The 25,410-nt window shown below is 42.5% G+C and overlaps 1 protein-coding gene and 1 long non-coding RNA gene across 2 annotated transcripts in view; one reads left to right on the top strand and one right to left on the bottom strand.

Moving 5' to 3' along the window:
* LOC114677718 (uncharacterized) overlaps window positions 1–25,410 on the bottom strand; it is a 125,856-nt gene that overhangs the window by 64,719 nt on the left and 35,727 nt on the right. The window lies entirely within an intron of this gene.
* LY86 (lymphocyte antigen 86) overlaps window positions 1–25,410 on the top strand; it is a 64,945-nt gene that overhangs the window by 13,891 nt on the left and 25,644 nt on the right. Inside the window, exons 3-4 of the mRNA XM_001096895.5 lie at window positions 21,484–21,570; window positions 22,873–23,001. Of these exons, the coding sequence (XP_001096895.3) occupies window positions 21,484–21,570; window positions 22,873–23,001 (216 nt within the window). The remainder of the gene's footprint in view (window positions 1–21,483; window positions 21,571–22,872; window positions 23,002–25,410) is intronic.

The following is a 25,410-nucleotide window of genomic DNA, read 5'->3' as shown; positions in this document are numbered from 1 at the left end:
AACCCTCTCCTTACTAAAAATACAAAAAATTAGCCAGGTGTGATGGTGGACACCTGTAATCCTAGCTACTCGGGAGACGGAGGCAGGGGAATTGCTTGAACCCAGAACACAGAGGTTGCAGTGAGTGGAGGTTTCACCATTGCACTCCTGCTTGCGAGCTAGAGAGAGACTCCATCTCAAAAAAAAAAAAAAGAAAAAAGAAAAAAGAAAAAAAGAAAAGAAAATATAGCAGGTCATTTGGGCCCCCAACACCCAAAAGCTTGATGCCAGGGCCTGATTCTTCTGGTCTTTTCTCCAAATGTAGAAACGCTTGCTGCATACAACCAACTTCATACATCAGATAAACACCAAAATCCTTCCACTTCTCTCCACTGGGATCATCTGCCACGGGTCTAGATAACTGGATGGAGGATATTCCTAAAGGGAAATATGAGGAGCCTCAAGTCTCCAGAGAATAAATTCTAGACTGACCTACACTGAGGTTTTTGGAGAGAAGACAGGAACATCATTCTTCCAGGATGCACAATAGCTTTTCTGCCTCACACTGGGCTTCAGTTTTGACTAAATTAAAAGGCAATTCATGGGTAAATAAGTGTGCACATTTCCAAAAAATACCTGAGGAGAAAATTGCCAGTGGCTCTTTTTTTATTTGAAGCAGTGGCTGAACAGAGTGCAGGCTTGCTAGCAAGTATCAGGTATCCTAACAAAAATGTGCCTGAGGTTTTAGAGCCAGTAACAGAAACGATGAGCAGGAGACTCTTACGTAAATACTACCTGATCTCAGGATCTCAGCAGGGCTTCTTTCCTGGGGGAGTGGATCTTCAGCATGTGGGGGAAGCAGTGGTAGGAGAACAGGCAACAGAGAGAGAAGGCCACAGTTCCCTTCCTACTAAATCACAGTCCTCCCCTACATGTCGCCCATGCCAGAAGATGGAAAGTGAGGGTCAAACACGAAAATATCTTCATGGAAAGGGCAGATGATGAACAAAGAGGGTAAGTTGCAATATACAATAGAAAGTAGTTGTAATATACAATAGAAATACACAATGGAAAGCAGAAGGGACCATGGTGCTTGCCTCATCTCAAGAGGGAAACTTCTGTTTCCCTCCATCTGATTGCCATTGTGAATGTAGGAACTGGGATGCCTGATCTCCTCATTTTTCAAAAGAAGCTAAAGTTCTTCATCTAGAGGTGCAGCCTCTAGTTTATAAATATGGCAGCTATTCTAAGTGTGTTTAAACATTGTGCAGACCAACAAAACCCATCTGGAAGCTAGGAACAGTACAGGGGCTAACCATTTGCAGCCTCTGCTATGGAGAAGAAAGGGTTTAGCCAGGTCATGCCTTTTATGCCACCTGACCCTACCACCTTCCTTCCCCTTCTTGACTCAAAGCATTTCCAGGAAACATCCTTCAGTTCAGTTTCACCATCACCACCCTCTGTATCAAAGTGGGGTCACCACACGAGTCCCGAAGAATGCTAATTATATGATAATTATGTACCCACTTGTTCAATTTGGAATATTCTCATCAGCCCAAAAATCAAGTATTCAAGGATACCTAGTTCATGTCAGTCCCATCACCATTTGAACATCTGGAATTGCTAGATTTGATAACTAGCAGACCCAAATCTATTAAAAATTCTTCTTGATACCCACAAACACCACTGAAACATGCATTTCCAAAACAAAGACGAAAGCAAGAAACCTAGTGTAAATTACTCTGGTGATGAAACCACATCTGAATTAGTACAGTATACATAGTCCATACTCAATGTGAATTATAGGAATTTGCTTAAATATTGCTTAAGTTTAGAGTTTCCTCAGACATGGACCCTGGCACAAAGAACTGAGTGCAAGTTTGTTTGAGAAATGATCCTGGTAGGCACCAGCAGGAGAGTGAAGAAGCAAGACAGGGAAGAAAAGGAAGCCAGTGCAGCTCACTGCTGTGGGTAACGGGGGTTCAGTCCTTCTGGGGATCCTGGGGAGCCCTTGTGGAACATGCCTTAGAGATGTCACATCTTCAGGGGGAAGAAACTGGGGTATTGATCTATCAACTCCCACCTGTTATTTGTTGAGAGCTGTTCCTGGAGGCATCAACTCTCAGCACTTTCGGCTTAACTGTGTACTGGACAAGCTTACTCCCACAGTCACAGATAGCCCTCAAGCAAAGAGTTATAGGTGTTTACAGGAAGAAATCTTTGAGGAAAATAAATACTGGTGTCTTAGTTCATTCAGGCTGCCATAACAAAGTACTTTAGATTGGGTAACTCATAAACAACAGAAATTCATTGCTCACAGTTCTAGAGGCCAGGGAGTCGAAGATCAAGGTGACAGGAGGTTCAGTGTCTGGAGAGGGCTCACTCTCTGCTTTACAGATGTGCCTCCTGACTCTGTCCTTACATGGCGAAAAGGGCAAATAAGCTCCCTCAGGCCTCTTTTATGAAGGCACTTGTCCCATTCATGAGGGTGCTGCCCTCATGGCCTGATCATGTCCCAAAGCCTCCACCATTTAATATGATTGCATTGGGAATTAGGTTTTAACATATAAACGTGGGAGGACACAAACATTCAGACCATAGCACCCTGCAGTGTCCTTGTGCACTTGGATCTCTAACATCACACTAAAGCATTCATGAAAGGACCCTGGCAAAAGAGAAACCAAGACAGTGCACAAAAAAATTACCCACACATCTAAGGAAACTGTATGAAGTGGGCAGTCTTCTTGTCTACATAAAAAACTTCTTTCTATCATAAAAAACTGCCTTGCTATAAAATATCTGAAAATAATGGATAAGACATGACACAAATCTTTTAAATATATAGCAGAGCTTGCAATAAAAAAAAAAAAAAAAAAAAAAAAAAAGATGAGAGGTCTCCAGAAGTCAAAACAAAGCCAAAGCTAAAGTAAAAAACAAAATCAAAAACAAAAAAACAAAAAAACACAGAGTGGAAAACCAACAATAAAGTTGTGTCTACCCACAGAAAATGTGTCAATCTCCGTTAGCCAGAACTTAGGCTTTAATGGCTGTGCATGAGTTTGGTAACCAAGCCCTTCACCGTACGAGATGGAAAGTTGATCCCTCCATGAAGCTACAACCTTCTAAGAGTTACAGTCACAGTAAAAAAAAAAATAAATAAATAATAATTAATTAAAAATTTTTTTAAATTAAAAATAATTAAAAGAAAGGAAAACTTATCTAACTCTGCCTAATCTCTTGGGAAAATAAGTCTTCCATGCAAATATGTCATCCAAGCATATTATCATCTAGGTTTGGGCCCCAAATGTATATACTACCTTCCTAGTTCAAAAAAACTCAAGCCTAGAAATTAAATTTAGAGTGGTTATTGATTGGGAACATCTGAGGCATATAGGCAGAAGGAAATATTAATTATCTCTGTGGGGTCATATACCCTCAATTCACATTTCACTGGGTCTCTAAAGTTTTAACCATAAGCTCACAGTCCAAAATTTAAAAAGACAAGGCAATAAACCACCATGAGGAAGAGTCAGCAGAGAAAACCCAAACTGTAGAATTCTATTCCCAAAGGTATTAGATTTTAGAAATATAAGGTACAGAATATAAAAATAAAATGTATAACTTCTTTAATTAAAAAAAAATCAAAGCATGAGAAAAAATAATATCGAAATAATCAGGGAGGTGTGAAAAAGAATAAAATAAAACCCTTTAAAATGCAACATTTAATTGTTGAAATAAAAAATATGGATATGTTAAAACATTGATTTTAAAATAGCTGAAGGGAGAACTGATGGACTGGATGAAAGGTTTAGAGCGATGACTCAAAATCTACCACAGAGAAATAAAAAAACAAAAAATATGGAGCTACAGCTAGAGAAGAAAATAGAACAAATAGGGGAAAAGGCAATTTCTGAAGAAAAAATGCTGAAAATTTTCCAGAACTGCAAAAAGACATGAATCTCAGGTTCAATAAACACAATAAATCTTCAATGTTTGTTAGCCAGAGACCCCCTTACCATGGGGGTCTCTCCACCAGGCTACCCACAACGTGCAACGTGCTTCCCACAGAGTTTCCCACAGAGGTTCGTAAAAGGAATTTCACAATTAGACCAACCAGGATAAAACCACAAATCACCAAAGGAAAAAAAATGGTAAAAGTTGCAAGAGAAATTACCTAAAAGAAGTTATAGACTGACAGCAGGCTTCAGCAATACTATCATAGAAAAGAGAAAATAACAATCAACCTAGAACCTAGAATTCTATATACAGTATAGTTAAAAGTCATTCAATAATAAGAGTAAATTAAAGACTTTTTGGAGAAAAAAAATCTAGAGTGTTTGCCACCGAAAGACTCTCACTAAAAGAATTGTAAAGGTACTTGAGAAGGCAATGATCCCAGAAGTCAGTTTTGAGATATAAAATGGAATGAGAAGCAAAGCGGTGGCAATTTTAACAATCAATGAATGTAATGATGATAATGATGAATTTGGAACAAGAATGTATTAGATGTCTATTTCTGCATAACAAATGCCCTAAAATTTGACAGTTTAAAACAATAAGCATTATCACCTCACCTCGCAGTTTTTTTCCTCTGGGGCAGGAATTTGGATGTGGCTTAGTTGGTGGTCTCTGACAAAGGGTGATGAAGGTGGACTGTAGTCATTTCTAGGCTTGGCTGGGGGAGCAGCTGCTTCCAAACTCATGTGAGTACATGGCAATGAACAGACCTCCAGAGATCTGCTTCCATGCCCACTCACAGGGCTGTTAGTGGAATTCAAGTCTTCAATGGCTATTAGCCAGAGATATCAGTGCCTTACCATGGGGGTCTTCCCACAAGGCTACCCACAACATGGCAACGTGCTTCCCAGAATGAGAGAGAGGACATGACAGATAGCTGTCAAAGTCTCATGACATTGCAGCCTAATCTCAGAAGCAACATCCCAATGCTTTTGCCATGTTCCACTGCTTACAAGCAAGTCACTGGGCTACTTCAGAGAAGGGGATTGCACAGGACGTGCAATGTAGGAGGGGATACCTGGGGCCATATCGGAGGCTGCCTAGTGCAAAATGGCAGATAACAATAGCACACGGAGGAGGGGCTGGTGAGTGAACATAAAGCATTCTCATGTCCTTGACCTGGTCTTTTATAGGGAGGAGAGTAAAGACAATGCTTATTTATGCAAAATGAAAAAGTTCTAGAAATCTGTGGCCCAACAATGTGAATATATGGAAGACTTCCAAACTGTACGCTTGAAAATGGTTAAGATGGGAAATTCAATGTCATGTGTTTTTTGCCACAATAAAAACAAATAAATACGTACATACTTATATACCAAGATTTTTCTTTCTTTTTTTTTTTCTTTTTTTTGAGACGGAGTCTCGCTCTGTCGCCCAGGCTGGAGTGCAGTGGCCGGATCTCAGCTCACAGCAAGCTCCGCCTCCCGGGTTTACGCCATTCTCCTGCCTCAGCCTCCTGAGTAGCTGGGACTACAGGCGCCCGCCACCTCGCCCGGCTAGTTTTTTGTATTTTTTAGTAGAGACGGGGTTTCACCGTGTTAGCCAGGATGGTCTCGATCTCCTGACCTCGTGATCCGCCCGTCTCGGCCTCCCAAAGTGCTGGGATTACAGGCTTGAGCCACCGTGCCCAGCCATACCAAGGTTTTTAAAATAGGTAGGAAAAAGACAAGTTTATTTTTAAGATTTATTAAGATATTCATGTTAAAATTTCAAAGGTAAGTACTACAAGACTAGAAATATAGTACATGATTTCCAAACTATAAACAAAACAATACAAACAAAAGAAAAAATTAAAATATTCCAATGAATCCAAAAGAATGCTGGAAAGAAGGGAGGAAAGGCATAAAGAAAGAAAACCCAAAATAGGATAAAATAATTATTAAAATATCAGAAGCTTGACTGGGCACAGTGGCTCATGCCTGTAATCCCAGCACTTTGGGAGGCTGAGGCAGGTAGATCACCTGAGGTCAGGAGTTCAAGATCAGCCTGGCCAACATAGTGAAACCCCGTCTCTACCAAAAATACAAAGATTAGCTGGGCGTAGTGGTGGGTGCCTGTAATCCCAGCTATTCGGGAGGTTGAGGCAGGAGAATTGCTTGAACCCAGGAGGCAAAGGTTGCAGTAAGCCGAGATAGTGCAACTGCACTCCAGCTGACAGAATGAGACTCCGTCTCAAAAAAATAATAAAAAATAAATAAATAAATAAATAAATCAAAAGCCCTAATAAATATAAATGGACTATATTAACCTGATCTTACAAAACAAAAAATGACAAATTGCATTTTATAAGTTAGCTGTCTGCTTTTTAAAGAAATACACCTAAATATAGATCTACAGTGAACAATACATTTAATGGTGAAACACTGGAAACCTTCCTTTTAAAATCAAGAGTGAGACAAATACATCCATCACTACCACTTGTATTCAAAGTTGTACTGAAGGACCTCCCCAGTGTAAAAGACAAGAAAAAGAAAATGTTTAAGGATTTGAAAGGAAGGAACAAAAATGTTATTATGTGCGTGCAATATGAGTGTCTACACAGAAAAAGCTGACCTACAAATTACTGGAACTAATGAAAGTTGAATTAGCAATTTATTTGGAGACTAATTTATTACATTATTTCAAGAGATAGCTAGCATGCATTGCTTTAGTTAATTCATTTTCATGGAGGTACATTACATCATTATATGTATCGACTACAATTGTGTCCCTCCTCCTTTTGATAAAAATTTAGGTTATTTCCACTTTTTTGCAATTACAAACTTATGAATATCCATTATTTATGTCTCCTGTGTTAGAAAATGTTTACCAGCCCAGTGCTTGCTTTCTTTCTCCAGTTTTCAGCAGCCTAAGCCTAGGCAAAGGTATTTAGACTAATTGCTCTAGTTGTATCAGTTTTGTCTAGTAATATTTCCATGCACACTAACAGTTTTTAAATGTTATGTTCTGAAGACACATGAACAGATGGCAAAAAAAGGCTGAACAATATCCAAATGGTTACAGCAATGGTGTTACAGAGAACGGCACAGTGTTGAGCCAGGGCCTTTAAACTTTGCTGTGAAGCAGAAGAAACTCACACGTGGTGTTTAACTTGTGTGCAGGTCTGCGGGGGAAGGCTGTGATTGTTCAACGGGTGCACTTGTCTCCTTTATTCATCTGAAATCCAATTTCCTGTCTTATTTTTCGTGGCAACTTGCTATCTTTCAATGTAATTCTTTTTATATCTTTAGCAGAAGTATTTTTTATTCCTCTAATCAGGAAGGGAATGCTAGGGTGTGTTGATTCTGGAGGCAGAAAAATGAGTCCTTTCCTTGGTCAGGAATTTATTTTGCTGGCAGAGAGACCAAGCCAATGGCAGCTCTGCTTTTCCCTCCAGCATCCACCTGTAAGAGCTTGTAATCTCACATTATTCATGGTCCCGGGATCCTATTCCCGGATGGTCTGTGTTACATGAAGATAAAGTACAAGCAAATTCAGGGTTTCCCGTAGAAGCACCTCCCTCCTTCCTATCCAGGAGAGCTCTATTGCAGATTTCTGGCATCCAGCAGACCCGTTCTGGCTTCATCTCATTGACGTAAGAGATGCAGAAAGAAATGGCGAATTGGCTTTGGGAATGTAGAATTTGACTTCCCTGGTTCCAGTTCAAGACATCTGGGTGGGAACTCCCGCTGGGTATCCACTCTGCCTTCTTGGGGAAGCTCCATGGCATCTTTAGGAAGGAAGCCTGGGATTCCACACCCTGGAGACACGGGGTCTCTTATTCTCTGTGCACTTCCTTACACGGTTTCTCTTCCTTCGAGGGCCTCTCGGTTGAGGCCACATTCAGAAGCAGCGTCACGTGGGCCCCTCGGCAGCACACTAGCACAGAAAAGGAGGGGCTTTATGAGTCCGCTCTGCCAACAGGATTGTTTCCTAGGAAAAGTGCAAATTGAGTTTTTTTCCTCCTGTTGGTCTGCTGGGGGATTGGAGGCAGCCACAGACAACTCATTAGCACATGTAGGGAGGCCAAGGAGAAAAATAAGCTAAGTTGCTCTCATACTAGAAAGCATTTAGGAAGCAAATCCATAAATATGGATAATTATTGTGTGTCCTTTAAAAGTTAAAAATTTTTTTAAAAAAAGATTTCATGCTTGTTCTGTAGGTTTCTGTGTATGGCCAAGATTGGCTCCAGGGCCCTGAACATTGCAAGAAACGTTTGCACTGGCAAGGAAGGGTGCTGGCCTCTACTTTTGTAGAAACAGGGTCTCCCTATGTTGCTCAGGCTGGTCTTGAACTCCTGGGCTCCAGCGATCCTTTTGCCTAGGCCTCCCAAAGTGTTGGGATTACACGCATGAGCCACCACGCCCAGCCAGGATCTATATAGTGGTGCTTACATGCAGTAAAACTGCATAGAACTACATGAGCAAACACGTGTGTGTGTGTGAAAACTGCTAAAACCTGCATACAGTCTGTAGAGTACACCAGTGTCAATGACTAGGTTTTGATACTCGGTTACGTAAGATATTACCATGAAGGGAAGTGGGTGAAAGTACACAGGACACCTCTGTACTCGTTGTGTAGCTTCCTAGGTCTATCATTATTTCAAGATAAAAAGATTTTATTTTAAAATAATGGCCTGAAGCTCTTGAGCCTGAGGCTGTGCATCTCCCTCTGCCTTTATGACCCACAGTGCAGGCCCCGGGCCCCCAGAGTCTGGGCTCCACTGCCCTGGCCTCTGGGGCATCTGAGAAGCCTGGTACAGGAAGGAAGCATGAAGCCTAAAATAGTACTCAGTTCCTCCTTTTACAAGTGAGGAAATGGAAGCTTAGGGGGACAAGGTGAGTGCTAGCTGACACCCTGATTTACTGCCTAAGTTACACAGAAGCTTCTGGTCCCTGGGAACACACCAAGACAGGTTGCCCTAAAATGGTCAAGCTAGAAGGCAAAAGCAAGGCAGGGCTGCGGTTTTGTTTTGTGGGGTGTGTGTGTGTCTGTGTGTGTGCATTCTCATGTGTGTATTTAAGGGCTGCAAAGGACATGCTGGTTTTGATGTCACACTATGGGCATGGATGATGTAGAAATTCTATTCCACATCATGAGCAATGCTCAGCAACGTCAGTAAGAGGGTGAGCATGTCTGAGCTTACCTGCAAGATGAAGGCCTGTGATGATGGTGGAAACTCTTTCTGATGCCAGCAGCCACAGAAACTTGTATTTTGCCAAGGAAGGCTCCTTCTTTGAAAATATATAGGAAGATGACAGAAATCTACCTTTCTGATACCACTTAAAGCAATAGAGGAAAAGAAAATTATCTCGTTTTTCCACTATCCTTCCAGGGGTGATTCTAGGACCTTTAAGGTCTGTCCGTGTCTGAGCAAACACCAGCCACCTCCCACCTCCAGCCTTTCAAAGAAAGAAGCTGGACTGATTGCATTTATGTGATTCAAGATGAAGCTCACAAAAGCACAACTGGCTTGATTTTATGAAGAGTTTTGTTGACCAGAATACACAGACTTTGGGACCTGAGACTTTTTGTATCTGTTGTTCTCTGTGCCTGAGTTGGTAGAAAAGAGTCTACATACACAGGCTCCTACTCCAGCCCCGTACAAGGTTTGCAACCTGCACACTTTCCATAAACCATCTCTGCCTCAGTTTCCTCAATTCTAAAACAGATGTTAACAGCATCTCTCTTAAGGCTTTTGTGAGGATTTCAGCTAATACACATGTAGGGCTTAGAACAGCACCTGCTATGGAAAGAGCTATAGAAGTGACCACTGTTTTACACCCATCTGTAATTACTGGAAATATTTGGAAATATATAGGAATATACTTAAGATGAATGGTCACAAAAGCGCTTCCACAGCTTCCAAGGCAAAGCGCTAGCACACTGGTGCCTCCCTGTTCTCTCACTGCACCTTGTGGCTAGGCTGCGTGCGGGTCGTGTGTTTACTACCTCTTTCTCCTGAAAGTCAGGGGCTATGCCTAAGACTAAGTGATCTTCGTATCCCACATCTAGCATGGTGCCTAGCAAACAGCAGAGGCTCAAAAAGCTTTACAATCGGACCAATAAACAAATAGCAGGGCTTTTGTCTCTCCTGTCGAAGTAGCATTTCTCCTTCCATTTTCTCTGCACCTACCAAAAATAGGAAAAATCAAATTGCTGCTGTATTCTGCTAGCTGCTCTGACTTCAAGCACGTGTCCCAGTCAGTCTAATTGGAGGGATATTTACCCTTCTAACTCTGAGTACTGAACACTATGAAGATGAAAATAATCTTTATCGCCTCTTGTATTAGGAGAGGGCAAATTGAAGTTAAGATTTATTAAAAGGCCAATGTGTTACCAAAACATTTGAGGAGATCCAAGAGCAAGCTGATTGTGTCCAAAATCAGTTCAACGACTGCTAGGGTGATACGGCCCCTTCACTTTCCCTGCCTGATGGTTTATCCGCCTTCCTTCATTCACTCCTCGAACACTTAACCGGCTTGCACAGTGCAGTGCAACGAACCAAGCAAGGTGATGCTAGAGCGGGGAATTCAGGATTAGTGAAGGGAATTTTTAGCGCATTATCAAATTCTTATGGAGATATTTTTCACAGAGTTTATTCCTTAGAACCCTCTACTTCTCTCCCCTAAAAGAATAAGTTGTTCTTTATAGCCTGTATTGGTGCCCCTGTTCAGGAACACAGGCAGACTGTCCAGAAGAAAATCAGTGTTTAGGAAAACAAAGAAAATGGATGAGTTGACTTTCCATCTCCAAAAGTCATGGCGGCTTATGGAGAGTCACGAAACACACACAACACCACACAATCCGCCCAAGTCACAGTCATGGAAGAACCACACCCAAAATTCCTGAGAGCGTGAATGGTGACTGCCTTACAAACACACACCGTACAGGGAGGTAAAGCTTATTCGGCTGTAAAAGATGCTGCTGATCTCTTAAGTAGTTCCTTCATTGACGCCAAATGCCTTTTATTTATAATCACAACTCTTTTTTTTTTTTTTTTTTAATTTGAGTGCGTGCTTGCATTCCCATCTTCAAATCATTCTCTCCGCCCAGCACAGAGCTCCCGCGAGCCTGCAGGCAGCCCAGGACTCCTGCGCATCCCGGGCTCTCTGGTCTTGGCTCTCCCAGCCCCACGCCGCCCACTCACAGCTGCCAAGCTCTGCTGTTCTTCCACGTTCTTCTCCACATTGGGAGTTTTTTGCAGGCGTGTCCTGTCTCATGCTCCCCATCCTCCGCTAGCTCTCCTTGCTCATCTCGTCAGCTTTGTTCTCTTCGTCCCTGAACTCTCATCTCAAATCTTTTCATGCCTAAGATCGTGTTTGGCAGAGAGTCAATGCTCAGGAAATGAAACAGAAAAAATATGCTTTTAGGGGCTGTTGCAGGAATCCTACCTCAGCAGAGCCGTGCCTTTCTTGAAAGAATTCTTGAGAGGAGCTTGGGTAACTGCCAAGGTTCCAACTCCTCAGGACTGAGCCAGGGCAAACATGGTGTCCTGTAGAGACAGGAGCCACAGACGTGAAAAAAGAGGGAGAGGCCGGAGCATCTCACCAGGTCATAAGGGGCTAAGCGGAGGGGGCTGCCTCCTAACGCTTCATAAATTCTGTACACCTTGTGGAATGGTTTGTAAGGAGATTTCTTAGGACGTCTATGAAGGGGTTAAACTTTGAGCCTGAGTGATACACGGTAGACGTAGGGTCTCACGTTTAAGATCATGTACCAGGAAATGACCAAAAAACTTGGTGTGGCTTTTAACAGTGGGTTTCAAACTAGGCAGGGCAATAGAATCACCTGGGTAGCATTTAAAAACCAGGCAGCACCCAGACTTATTAAATCAGACTGTCTGGGGTGGAACTCGGGCATGGGTATTTTCACAGCACTCTCCTAGTGATTTCAACGTGCAGCCACATTGAGAACCATCAGCAAAGAGCATCCCAGCCATGAGATTATGTTCCACCAATCCTGTTTAATCTTAAGGGCTGGGACGCCCCAGGTGGCGTCTAGGTTTCATCTCAGAAATGTCTATTTAACTTAAAGCTGGGCTGAAGGCCAGGTGTAGTGGCTCACACCTGTAATCCCAGCACTTTGGGAGGCCAAAACGGGTGGATCACTTGAGGTCAGGAGTTCAAGATCAGTCTGGCCAACATGGTGAAACCCCATCTCTACTAAAAATACAAAAATTAGCCCACTGTGGTGGCACACACCTGTAATCCCAGCTACTGGGGAGGCTGCGGCATGAGAACCCCTCGAGCTTGGGAGGTTGCAGTGAGCCAAGATTGTGCCATTGCACTCCAGCCTGGGTGACAGTGAGATTCTGTCTCAAAAAAAACAAAAAAACAAAAAAAAAGTGCTGGGCACAGTGGATCACATCTGTAGTCCTAGCAGTTTGGGAGGCTGAGGTAGGAGGATCGCTTGAATCCAGGAGTTTGATACCAGCCTGGACAGCAGAACCAGACCCTATTTCAAAAGAAAAATAATAATACAAAAAAGATATATGAACTTAACTAAATTATTTTAAACCTAGGGTGTTCTTACATTAAAAAGAAAAATGTTTAAAAAAAAAAGTTGGTTTCATTTTCTGCAACTGTAATGAGAATAGTCAGTATTGTAATATCTTCTTTCTAATGGACTCCATCCTCCTTTTGCCCAATTATTAACTGTCTATTATGTGCCTAACACTGGCCAAGATGCTTTACATGCATTATTTTTCTTAATTCCTAATAAAAAAAAACTTCCAAAGCATTTTCCTCTATCCCAGTTTCCTTTGGGTTGAGAAAAGCAGCACCTTCGCTGACTGACAGTGACCTGCACAATCACAGTGAAGAATTTTATCAAAATTGGGAAGCTTGTTGGGTCTTGTCCCTCTCTGTAAGCAACTTGAATCCTAAGAGGACCAGGTCCCGGCACACATGTCTGGACTCATTTCGCCTCCATCTAAAGCTCTGCTTCTGTCGTTTGTCTGCCTCGCTCACCTGCTCCAGGGTGAGACCCGCACAGGAACCAGGGTGCAGTGCTCAGGGCCCTGGAGGCTGAGTCTGGAGATGAGAGGAAGTCACTTCCTTGCCTGAAATCTCAGTCTCTTCCTTAGCAAACAGGGATGTTAACTAGCACCCCATGCCCTGGTCACTCTCAAGGCTAATGAGAACAATTCAAATAACATTTGAGGACCTCCTGGTATGTTTGGTTCAAATCCAGCACCATCAATGAACAAAGACTAGGCTGGCCTCAGCTGTTACCTCCCAGACAGTTTGTCAGTTCCTGCTCACCCAACCATCATATTCCACAACATCCGATGCCAAGGACAACAAACACCTTAGCTTTTTCTTTTAAATCATATCTAGTTCATGACTTCTAGAAGCAGAAGGGAATTCCTTTTCAGCATTTGCAGCATGTCAAGAAAAGTCCCAGGGATCATCTTTGTAGCTGTACAGTCAAGTAAACCACCCTATGCATCTGGCCCTGTTTATGTCCCCTGTCAAGACTGTCAAGAGACAGACAAATTTGTAAGAACTGCAGACATTAAATACAACAGGTGTATCCTGGTTGTGTGGGTGTCACCAGTGCCATGGTTCCCACTGTCTCTAAGCCAGGCTCTCCCTTAGAAGGAGTCTGCCTGCTGGTGAAATCCACATTGGCAGTGGAGAAGCATGTGCTAAAGTCTAATCTTCCATTGTAAAAAGAGAACAGACTAGCATTTATCCACTTTTCTATCCCACGCGGACTGCCTCCAAATTAGTAACAGAAAGTTAAACGATTACCAACACCAAGCCGAAGAGGCAAGTTCCCCTGATGCTTCTAGACTTGAGGGAGCTCTAGTAATCTGGTCACTACTTAACCAATAGTAGGGCTTTGGGTGAACTGGTCTGGTCAAAATGCTCCCTTTCCACCTCGGTTCCACCACAGCTAGCACAGTGTCCAGCACATATTAGACAGTTAATAAACATATTGTAAGAAAGAATAGTGACACTGTTATTAAGATGGTGTTTAAAATGAAGAGAGGCCAGGCAAGATAGTATAAAGTGAATCCATGGGAAACATGCCTTGCCTACAGAAGACTATAAAATGTTGACTATAATGAGACTATAATGTGTTGTGTTGACTATAAATGAGAGATTTAGAGTATAGAGTATACATGCATCTTTTGTTGAGTTTATTATTCAGTAGTGTGCTATCATAATCAGATGATGGAAATATTATAAATACGATGATACCAGAAGCAGTTCTGATTTGTCTTTCTATCCCCAAGACCTAATCCCCTTCCTATTACAGGGTAATGAATGATGAGCCAAGTTGCTCTTCCTATCGCATCTTCCAGCCACTAAGGTGCACTGTTTCTCACCCATAAGACAGGTTCCAGTTTCCTCTCACCTTCGTGTTAGGATCCTATGCTATGTGGCACCATGGCACCCTCTTGGTAACACACAATAAAATTTTGCACTTAGTGCATTTGTGTTTTTTTTGTTTTTTTGTTTTTTGTTTTTTTGTTTGTTTTTTTGAGACGGAGTCTCACTCTGTCACTCAGGTTGGAGTGCAGTGGTGTGATCTCAGCTCACTGCAACCTCCGCCTCCTGGGTTCAAGCGTTTCTCCTGCCTCAGCCTTCTGAATAGCTGGGGCTACAGACACGTGCCACCACACCCGACTAATTTTTGTATTTTTAATAGGGATGGGGTTTCACCATGTTGGCCAGGCTGGTCTTGAACTCCTCACCTCAGGTGATCCACCTGCCTCGGCCTCCCAAAGTGCTGGGATTACAGGTGTGAGCCACCATGCCCGACCAGTGCATTGTTGATCTACTCCTAAGATGTAAAGATCAGACAAAACTGCCTCAATTAGGTCATTATTTTCATCAAGACATTTGGCAAGATATTTTGGGCAGAAGACTGTCTTCATTGCCACTCATCTCTTATGGTCTGTCATATTTATATCATGATAGAAAAGCCATCTCCTCCTATGCTGATGGAAGCCAAACTTAGGTTATTCTGGGAAAGTGGAACTTAGAGGCCAGAGGGGCCATGCAAGATTCCTACTCCTTTTCTGTCAATAAAAAGGCTTATTATGAATTCAATTTTTTTTTTTTTGCAATTAAAAGCAGACAAGCTATGGATCCAGAATTTTGAGTTTAGCAGCCCCAACATACCATCTCACTCAAAAACACATTCACCAAGGTTGCCAGGCAGCTGGCAGGATGTTGCAGTTTTTACCATCTTATATCACAAATAGTCGATATTCCATTGTGATCGTGTTAATTTTATTTTTGTTGCATTTGAAAGCAAGAAACATGTTTAAGTATTTTGAACACACTGTTTACATATCTGAGATGAAGAAACAAGAAGCCAGTTGACTTGAATGTGTGAGTCAATTCCCGAGGAAATGCTGGCCAAAGAGAGTCAAATGGGAGTGGAACTACTATTATTTGAAATAATGACCCACTGGGGAGCCTTGCTGTGCTACAGTAATAAGATTTGGCAGGTAGAAAAAAAGAAGAGATCAGGACATAATAGAAAAACACAGCTAGAATGCACTTACCACATTGTAAGTTATTGCTTTTTCCACAAAGGTGGGAGGGAGTATGAGGGGAGGAGGCGGAGGGAACACAGTGGCATTAAGGACAGAAAAGAAGAAAGTTAATTTTGCGTTGTGCTGCTAATGGATTTCCAGCAATGCGATTTTACTGAAGCCTTATGCATCATCCTCCTGTAAAGGTCTACAGTGACCCTTGAATGTCATCCTATGAATTCGCCAAGAAAATTAAGACACTCTAGTAAAAGTACAGCCTTGAAAGAAGACAGACTTCCAGATCTGTGCCCAGCTAGATCTGTATGATAAACAGAACACAAGCTGGCAGAATTGGCCATCAGCCAACCTAAAAAAAAGAAATCAAAAGCAAGGTCTGTTTGTTATTTTGTTACATTTGGGAAGAATTCTGAAAGATGCAGAGGAATATCTGCTACCATTTGACCCGGAACTAGCAGTTCAACCACACTCAGACACTCAGTCTCCAGTGCCAAGTGGTTCTGTTTTTCTAGAGAACCCTAACACACCCCCCATTATTAAACAACCATCCAGTACTATTTTATTGAGCATTCAGAAGCAGACCAGCTTTACTCACATTCTGTTAACCCAATTTTTCCTTCCTTCCATAAACTGTTTGTGAGAGGCAGTCCTGCCAGTGCAGCTAAGCTGTGTGTGACTGGTAAGGTCTCCTGGGCCCTCTATGCCCTTTCTCCCTCCCCAGGTCGTGCCTCTATCGGAAGCATGCTTGTAATACTTAACATTCTCCTGGGGCCAGCCTGTGTTCTGCCAATAGCACATGCAGGAAGCAATACCAGCTCTTAGAGTAATGTGGGCCACAGGGAATGAGCCATGAAGGTTAAGATGTGTTTGAAGAAAAATCAGTGTTCTTAATCTCAGGATGGTAGCCAGATCTCAGTACTGATATAAGAAGAAAAAGAGAAAGAGGGAGAGAGAGAGAATGAGGGACAGGAAGAGAGAAGAGAAGAGCATAGGATAAAGGGAGAGGGAGAAAGACTACCTTTACAAAGCAGGAAGGACATTGCAATCTTGGGGTTGCACTTGGCCGTGAGTATGTGGAAGGCTGGTACAAGTGAGGTTGGAGGGGAGTCAGCTCCTTTCCACAGTGACTCTGCTGTAAGAATTCTACCCTCCCCTGAGAGGAGGAAGACCAATTTCTAACCATTTTAAACCCAAGCAATAGAACTGTAAAAAATAGGCACACACACTTGTACACACACACACAGACGATTGCTAAACTGTTGACATCTGAATAAACTTTGTGGATTGTACCAGTGTCAATGTCCCAGTTTGGGTATTGCCCTCCATGTAAGATCTTACCATGGGGGAAGATGCGGAAAGATATATGAGACCTCTCTGTATCTTTTTGCAACTTCCTGTGAAAATATAATTATTTCAAAATATAAAGCTAAAGAAAAACCTCAAGTAGAGCTAGAATATAGAAAATGGAACTAGCTGCATAAGAGTTGGGCCCTCCTCTATGCCTCAAACTACCCAGCCAGCAACGCAGAGGCCACAGGGGGCGGAGCTACATCCGTGGACTCCAGGACTTAGACACACACATCCAAGCTTTCCCGCTGCCTGAAGTCAAATCGAGGATTGGTCCAGTGGAGTGTACCCAGGCCCCCACCATCCTCTGCTGAGGAATTTCACTCCCAGAGTCTGTGTCATTGGATTTTGTCTTCTTCCTACTGATTCCATTTGAAAGCCTACTGCTAGCTGTTAATAGAAGACATCCCGACAAGATTGTCCTCCCCTCGACAGCTGCCCAGGTCTAGCCCAGCCTAGGCCACTAATGGAGGGTGGAAGGCACAAAAATACCTTTGGAGCTGAGATCTGTTCAAATGCTGCTCACTCTAAACCCAGCTTGTTTATCCAACTCTATTTTACTCCATGAATGTCCAAGAAAACCTTTCTAGGGGAGATTTGATTGTTGCTGCCCTTAGTATGCAAAACAGATGCTGCTGGCTGTTCTCCTGGAGCTCTTCCTCACCTCTGGCAGGGTTCACATGCTGCTGGTTTGGAGAAGCCTGCCTTCGAGGGCACACCTGCCCGGGGGAGAGGGGAGCAGGGGCAGTTTGGGGTTTGCTGGGTTCACCCACTATAATGCCGTCCTCCATTGGGCTGAGGCCATAGAAGTCAACAGAACAGAGAGCAAGGAAGTGCCACATAGAGGCCAAGGAAGAAATATTGAAAATGAAGTCTTCTATTTCATGATGAAGCTTTGACTTCTTTCCTGAGCTCATTTGCTGAAATACAGTGAAGTATCCAGAGGAAACACTTATCTCTTTCCTCAAATTCTCAGAACACCAACTCTGATTAACTTTCCGATGCTATTGTTTCAGAAAGTCCAAAGTCAGATGATCCATCTTATATGATTAAAAGTTACTGAAGCAAGGGTCCAAGGGAAAGTCTCTCCACTCTCAGCCTGCCCATCACGGTTCATACTGTAGAAGGAGAACTGCTTTAAAATGCAACCTACCATCTTTTATTTTGGTAGGTGATTCTGAGGCATTTGCAGTATAAGTAAAGCCTGGAAATTGATAAAGTGATTATTTAAAGCAGTGATCGCCACCAGGGGTGAGTTTGTCCCTCATGGATACTTTGGTAATGTCTAGAGATATTTTTGGTTGTCACAACCAGAGGGTATGGGGGTGCTACTGGCATCTGGTGGGTAGAGACCAGGGATGCTGCTAGACATCCTGCAATGCGCAGAACAGCACCCACCACAAGGGATATCCAAAACAAAATGTCAATAGTGACAACATTGAGGAATCCTGCTTTAAGGTTCTCAGCAAATTTACTACAAATAACCACTACTATTCATCCAGCAGACAATCACTGGAGATCTGGTATAATCTTAAGAGATTATGTATAGCCCTGGCACTGGGGAGTCAGCTTTGCATTATCTAGTGGAGGAATGACAAAGGTATACAAACAAATATAATGTAGTATAGAACATACAAAGTGCCTGAGTGGAAATGCAAATAAATACAGAGAAGGAGATGAGTTTGAGAGGGTGGGATTGGGGGAGGAGGAGGAACCAATGTCACTTTCCCCAAGAGGACCACAAACTGCATGTTTATACTCAAAGATATCAGTCTTGCATATAAATTTGAAATAGCTGCTAGGAAAGCTCACCAAACCCTTAAGCGCTTTTTAAGCAATCTGTCTTTCTACTTTTATATACATATCCTCAGAGAGATGCAGCCTACAGCTTTCTATGTGACTTTGTTCTTTATTGAGATTATTTTCCTAACAACAATGTGTTTCTAGTACCAGGAAAATGCTTTATTTCCTTCTCCCACCCTTAGTTGATTCTTCCTATCTATACCTTTAAAATATTGATAAACATACAGTGTAATTATATAGCTGCTAATCAACAACACAATACATACTTAGCCTCTTTTATTTTGCCTGGATAGCAACTTAAATTTATCCACAATTTTGAGGATGCACCTTCCTAAGCATCTGTTCATTGGCTTCTATCTTTTTCAATACTGAGTGCCAAGGATGTAGCAGGAACTATCGTCTCCAACCCCCTGCTCCTATTTTCCAGGCTGAAAGAAACCCTGGGACAGCACAGAGATACTTAGGAAGGAGTCCAGTGAGCATAAGACAAGAGGGCTCTTTCCCACCCTTAGGAAAATTAGTGACTGGACCAAAGGGGTTTTGATCAAACGAAAGTGTACTTACGTTAGATTTGCAAGGCTGAAATTGCCTAGTGATCATTTCCATTGCAGATATCATAGACAATGATGCATCTTCCAGGTCAGCAATGTGGATGATAAAACTGTCTGGAACACTATCATTGGCAAATGTGAGCTCATAGCTAAGCTGAAATGGAAATCAGTTATGAAACAGAACTACCAGATGCCATATGCCTGCACACAAAATATTCTGGGCAATCTTACAAATCAAATAAGTAACATATGTAGTTGAGGTTCTACTTTGTGAGTTTCACTGCATAATACCAGGGAGCAATTTGTTTGTTTGTTTGTTTTTAACTCTGGTTTTGAATCTTGACTCTGACACTTTCTAGTGTGGGGATCTGGATAAGTTAATACAACATCTCCCAGTCCATATTTTCATAACAGTAAAATGAGGTGTATCTCTTCAGATTATTATTTATTCTGCAAGTTTGGGTCCTGTCAGGAAAACGAAGACCATATCAGTTATTTTAACAGAGAGAATTTGACATAGGAAGTTGGTTAGAGAACCAGTTGCTGGAGAACCAAAAGAGCAAAGAAAGGACCGCTGAGGGCTGGGAGAGCAAAAGGCAGAGGTTGTGGGGATTAGAAACTGGATGCTTGACAGAAGGACCCTATGGAGCTGAGACAGACCGCTAAGGAAGGGGTGACAGCTTCTGATGTGCTGTTATTGCAGTAGCTTAGGGCCCCACAGAGCTGAGTGTCAGCTGATGCTGGGAAGGTGCAAAAGAGAGCCAACTGGAACCAACTTCCACTGCCAAGGTGTTGGTCCATCACCAGTGACACTCCCAGAAAGCACTCAAGAAGGAGTAAGTCCCTTCTTCAACTCCAGCATCCATCTCCCTGCTATCTTGACTGGCAGACAGCGAAGGAGAAACATGATTACCGAGAGCCCAGTTAAAAATCAGAGGAAAGAGGGCTGGATTTGGAGCTGAGAAACAGCTCCAATACACGGCCCATCCATTCACTCAACATGTACATTTATGGAGTGCTTACTGTGTGTCAGACTGTGAGGCTGTGAGACTCTCTGCTAGGTGCTGGGGTACCTAGAGAATTAAATGGAAAACACTCATAAAGTACAAGGCTCGGCTATTAGTACAAGGTAATCCTCTGTTAAAAATAGCTCTCCTGTCTCCAGCCCAGTGGGAAACATAAAGGAAAAGGAAATGGAAAACAAAACAAACAAAACAAAACAAGAAACTAGCTCTGGCCTTTAATGAATGTCATGTTTAGATTCAGTGTTGCAGGATAAGCCAGGTAGCAAAGTACAGAGTGATACATGTTTGTACACTTACCGAGAGTGCCAGACATCACCATTTTAAAAATTCAAGGAAACAAGAGAATATTTGGGGTCAGGGAAGCCTTCACAAAGAAGATGGGAATGATCAAGACCTGAGGATTTAGATAATAGCCAAAAAGACTAAGACCATTGCAAATGGGAGAAAGCACGCAAGCAAATCAAACATGGTGGGAATGCGCTGGTGTGTTGGTCTCAAGGAATGGAGGATGGATTTATGATGTGGAGGATGGAAGTTGGAGCCAGTCACTCATTTCTGGACTTTATTCTGAGGCATAGATAAACCATTGGAGCTTTGTGAATGAGCAGAAGTTATATGCAGAAAATATTATCTTTATAGCTTCATCATATCTAGCACAATGCCTGTACATAGTGGAATATTTTTGGGGGGAGTATTACATTAAATGGGATGAGATGGGACGGGATGGGATGGGATGGGATGGGATGGGATGGGATGGGATGGGATGAGATAAAATGGAATTACAAAGGCAGATCTTAACTTTGAAAATCTTTTAAGAAAATATTTTAAGCCTAAGTAGTAATGTCTACTCAAGCTCTCCTAACTTTTGTACCTCCCTCTGTTTTGATAATAATAATAGATACTTTATTAAAGGCTCTATGCAATCCATGAGCAATTTTAAAGCCAAATGTTCAGGAACTAGAAGAATTTGGGCAATGATAACATTTTTCTATGATAAAAACGTTAACAAGTAAAGACATAACCCAACTAGCAAGACACTGTTCATTCCATGGATGGAGGCCCTGTTGTCAGAGTGAACATGACGTTGGCTTTGAAGACACTGGGGGGAGCTGATGAAAATATCACAGGCTTATTTTAAAAAGTGTTGGGCAATATGCTTTTGAATAAATGCAGTAATTCGTGTGAAAACAATGTTGGTGCAAATTTTGAATATGTTTGCAGAATATACAATGTACTCACAACTAATCTATTGTTTTCTTCTTCGCAGATCCATTACAAGATTTTGGCTTTTCTATTGAAAAGTGTTCCAAGCAATTAAAATCAAATATCAACATTAGATTTGGAATAATTCTGAGTAAGTAAAAAAAAATGATTAGCATGAAATAAAACATTACACAGCCTCTTCCAACTCCACACCCCCAATGACTTACATTAACTATAATGACTGGCTAAACTGCTGTTCCCTCACCACTCTCTAGAATTAACACTGTTTACATCTTCATTTTTAAATCTCTCTCTAGGTTATATCCAGGTAGGGTAGAACTCTCACTTAAAGCTGTACTTTTGTATTAAAAAGACTCTAGGCACTCATTTGGACGATATAAGCATCTGGAATCAGTATACGCAGCAAAAAAAAAAAAAAAAAGAGGGGGGGGAATATTTTGAGATTAAGTATTAATGTCTACTCAGGATCTCCTAACTTTTTTAGTTATCTCAGCAACAAATAAATCTACTACCAGCAGTACGGTTTGTCATTTGTGTTATTTTGTATCCCAAATAGTTAATACAAATTCTTAAACCTTGACATAGGCAAGGAGGAGATGTAATATTTTCTCCCCTACCCCAATCAATAAGCTAGAGCACTTTCTGATTGTTTAATGTTCATCATATGATCATGCAATTATAGTTAGTCAATATATTTGCTATAGCTACTAGACTATCTCCTTTTCCAAAACAGTTATATCAAAATCAAAGTAGAGAGGTTGAATAAACTTAGCATGTGGAATCGTTCCAGAAAAGTGGAAGCAACATTCACAGAAATCAAGAACTCTCACGCAACTTTGTATTTCTAGAATCTTATCCAGTATCGGGACTCTAGCAGCAGCTCGAGAAATGTTATGGGGAGAGAAGAAGAGAGAAAAGAGAAATGGAAGAGTGGGTGGAACATAAAAGGGAGGAATGGAGAAAAAGGCAGAGAGAATTGGGAGCCACGGCCACGGGACCCACCGAAACTTCCTGTGTACCTGTGCTGCAATACCTCCCTGGTGACAGCAGCAGGTGTATGTAGGCGTGACCACACCCCACCGCCATCATGGGGAACAAATGATACTCTGCAGCTGAGAAATTCCAGAAGCCAGACCTGCAGACTTCACATGAAAAGGCCATAGCACCAGGGTGGGGAGCTCAGCCGATTAACTACCTTGCTCCAAGCAGGTATTTTGAGAAGCAGCCGCCCTTCATACCCCGGGTCTCGTCATAATCCCCCGCAGCATTGCCTAAATGCCGTTTTACTAAGGAAAGAAGTAAACTGTTCCCCACACAGAGCAGATTAATGGAAACAAAAGGTTCTTTAGCTCATGCTGCTGTATACTGTGAATGCCTTTGATGCACAGTGAAACACGCAGTAAGAGTAAAGCTGTTCTTCTCTTTCCTCCAGGAGAGGACATCAAAGAGCTATTTCTTGACCTAGCTCTCATGTCTCAAGGCTCGTCTGTGTTGAATTTCTCCTATCCCATCTGTGAGGTGGCTCTGCCCAAGTTTTCTTTCTGTGGAAGAAGGAAAGGAGGTAAGCCATCTGTCTTGCTCGCTGCTTGCAGGGGCCCGCAGAGAGATAAATGCAAACTTGCATCTGAGGCCAGGACACCCAGACCAGAGCTCTGTCTCTGCCCCTCACCTTTGGACGAGTTTATCCTCACTTACCAGCAGGTGTTGCATAAAAATAACAATAAGGCCCATTCCATAAGGCCTACCTTACAGGGCTGTTGTGAATATCAAAAGGAAATGACGCGTATGAGATGCTTTAAAACAGTACATTGTTCCTGTGAGTAGCGGCATTTTATAAACAGGGCTGGCAGCAGAAAGAGCCAAGAGCTTCCAAAAATCCGTTGCGGTTCAGAGTGGTTCCAGGTTTTCCCTCCACAACTTCCTTAGTGGCAGGGTGTCCTGAACGTAGTAATGGACTTCCAAAAAGAAAAACAAATGAAGCTTATGATATGTCATCACCTTTCCCAACGTGGGTCATTGACTAACAGAGGCATCGGGTAGTTACACTAGAAGTAGAGAGGCAGAAACCCCATTACATTAGCTACCTTTTCTCCAGTGCACCAACCCTCTACTCCCTGCCTTACAGCCTTGAAGAAAGAGAAGGTAGCCTTCCGCCACCTGTCCCCACCTCTCCTTTCCTCCTTGGCTTTACCACGGCTTCACCAAGGCCCTGAGATGCTTCCGCGGTGTAGTTAAAACCTGGCTCTATTCTCTGACTGTCCTTCCCCAGGAGTGGTTCTCTCCCAGCTGCTCTCCCCTCCCAGGGTCTCCTTCCTACTCCCACTGGCCAAGGCGGGGCATACTCCCAATACACCCCTCAGCTCACATCTCAGAAATACCCCTTTATCTATTTTCCCATTCAAGAGAGCTAGAATTTTAAACAGTCAAGTTCCTTGTGAAATGAGGCAATTACTCCTTTTAAATGAAAGATCTAGAAGAAATTGGAATATCCTTCCTACACTAAGGGATGCAAACAAAAGAAAACAAGGAACTTAAGGGAGGATTGACCAAATGGAACCGGGGGAACTTTGCTGGGATCTGTAGAGGACAGACTCAGCCTGGCTCCCTCACCACCCTCGCCATCCCCGGCAACTGTGTGGCACATCACTCTATCCTAGCGTTTGCCATGTTGGACTGTCCTGGTTTGCTCCCGTGTACCTTCCACATTGTACTACGCGCTTCTTGAGGGTAGGGTCATATCACCTTTGTCTTTTTATTCCCAGTATTTCAAATGTGGCTGATACATAGAGAGCTCTGAATACAGAGACACACAGAGCAAAATGCCTCACACGATGGAGCATTCGTACCAGGCCCTGTTATAAGAGCTTTCGATCCACTAAGTCATTTACTTCCCACACCAACCTTACAGGTTAATACTATATTAATATTCCAACTTTATAAATGTGTAACTGAAGTACAGAGGGCTTTAGGAGCTTGCAGCAAGTCACAGAGCTTGAAGGATCCACAGCTTGAACCCAGGCAGGCTGACTCCAATCTTAGTTTTAACGAATGAATGAATAAAAGAACAAACAAGACAACGAATGAATGTGTCTTGCTTTTGACCAGGGGTTTATTTAAAATTATCATTTCAGGAATCTTTCTGCCCAGTGATCTGACTTTGTTTCAAATTGGGACCTTTTTTTTTTTTCTTAGCTAGCCCACCTTAAAATGATAAGTCAGTTTTCCTCTCTCAACTTACTGGAGACATTTCTGATTAATCAAGTATATTCATGCATTTCCTCAGAATGATGAACTCGTCATTCGTCCGTCCCTGTTTAACCTTTTCGACCCGCCCTCAGCTGGGCTGACTCTGAATTCTTCACCCACAGTCAGTCCTTTCTCCCTTCTTCCCTCCCTCCTTTTCCTCCCTCCCTCCCTCTCTCCCTCCCATTCCTTCCTCCCTCCCTTCCTCCCTTCTTCAGCTACATCTTGCTCCACCCCCCATACATACCTTAGGCATCAGCTTAAGGAATCCTTTGCCACTTTCTCTTCAGAGCCTGCATTTTAACACCTGCAACATTGTTTGGACGGTCCCCTTAGTATGTGTGGCCCAATCGCCATTTGCTTTTCATCCAGACCTAGCTGAAGTATCCCTTTCTCTCTCTGTCTCCGTCTCTGTCTCTCTCTCTCTCTCTCTCTGAAACTTCCTCCAATGCCAACAGATAAAGTGCTCCCTCCGGGTGCTCTGGGAGCATCATGTTCCTATTTCTGCTGTAGTTCTTATCTCAGATGGAACTGAATTTTATGGTTAGTGTGTGTGTCCCTCCCAATTAAACTTCAAACTCCTTTAAGGAAGGCATATTTCTTGCTCCTATCTGTCACTGCTGACATGGCAAAGAGACCTGGCACAAAGTAAAGACACAATAGATACTTGTTTTGTGGTATTTGCATGTGAACATATGATGGATTGAACACAACTTTACCAGTTCAC

The sequence above is a fragment of the Macaca mulatta genome, chromosome 4 (assembly GCF_049350105.2).
Source record: "Macaca mulatta isolate MMU2019108-1 chromosome 4, T2T-MMU8v2.0, whole genome shotgun sequence".
Classification (NCBI taxonomy): domain Eukaryota; kingdom Metazoa; phylum Chordata; class Mammalia; order Primates; family Cercopithecidae; genus Macaca; species Macaca mulatta.
Note: the sequence above shows the minus strand (reverse complement) of the source record. Positions and strands in the feature narration are given on the sequence as shown.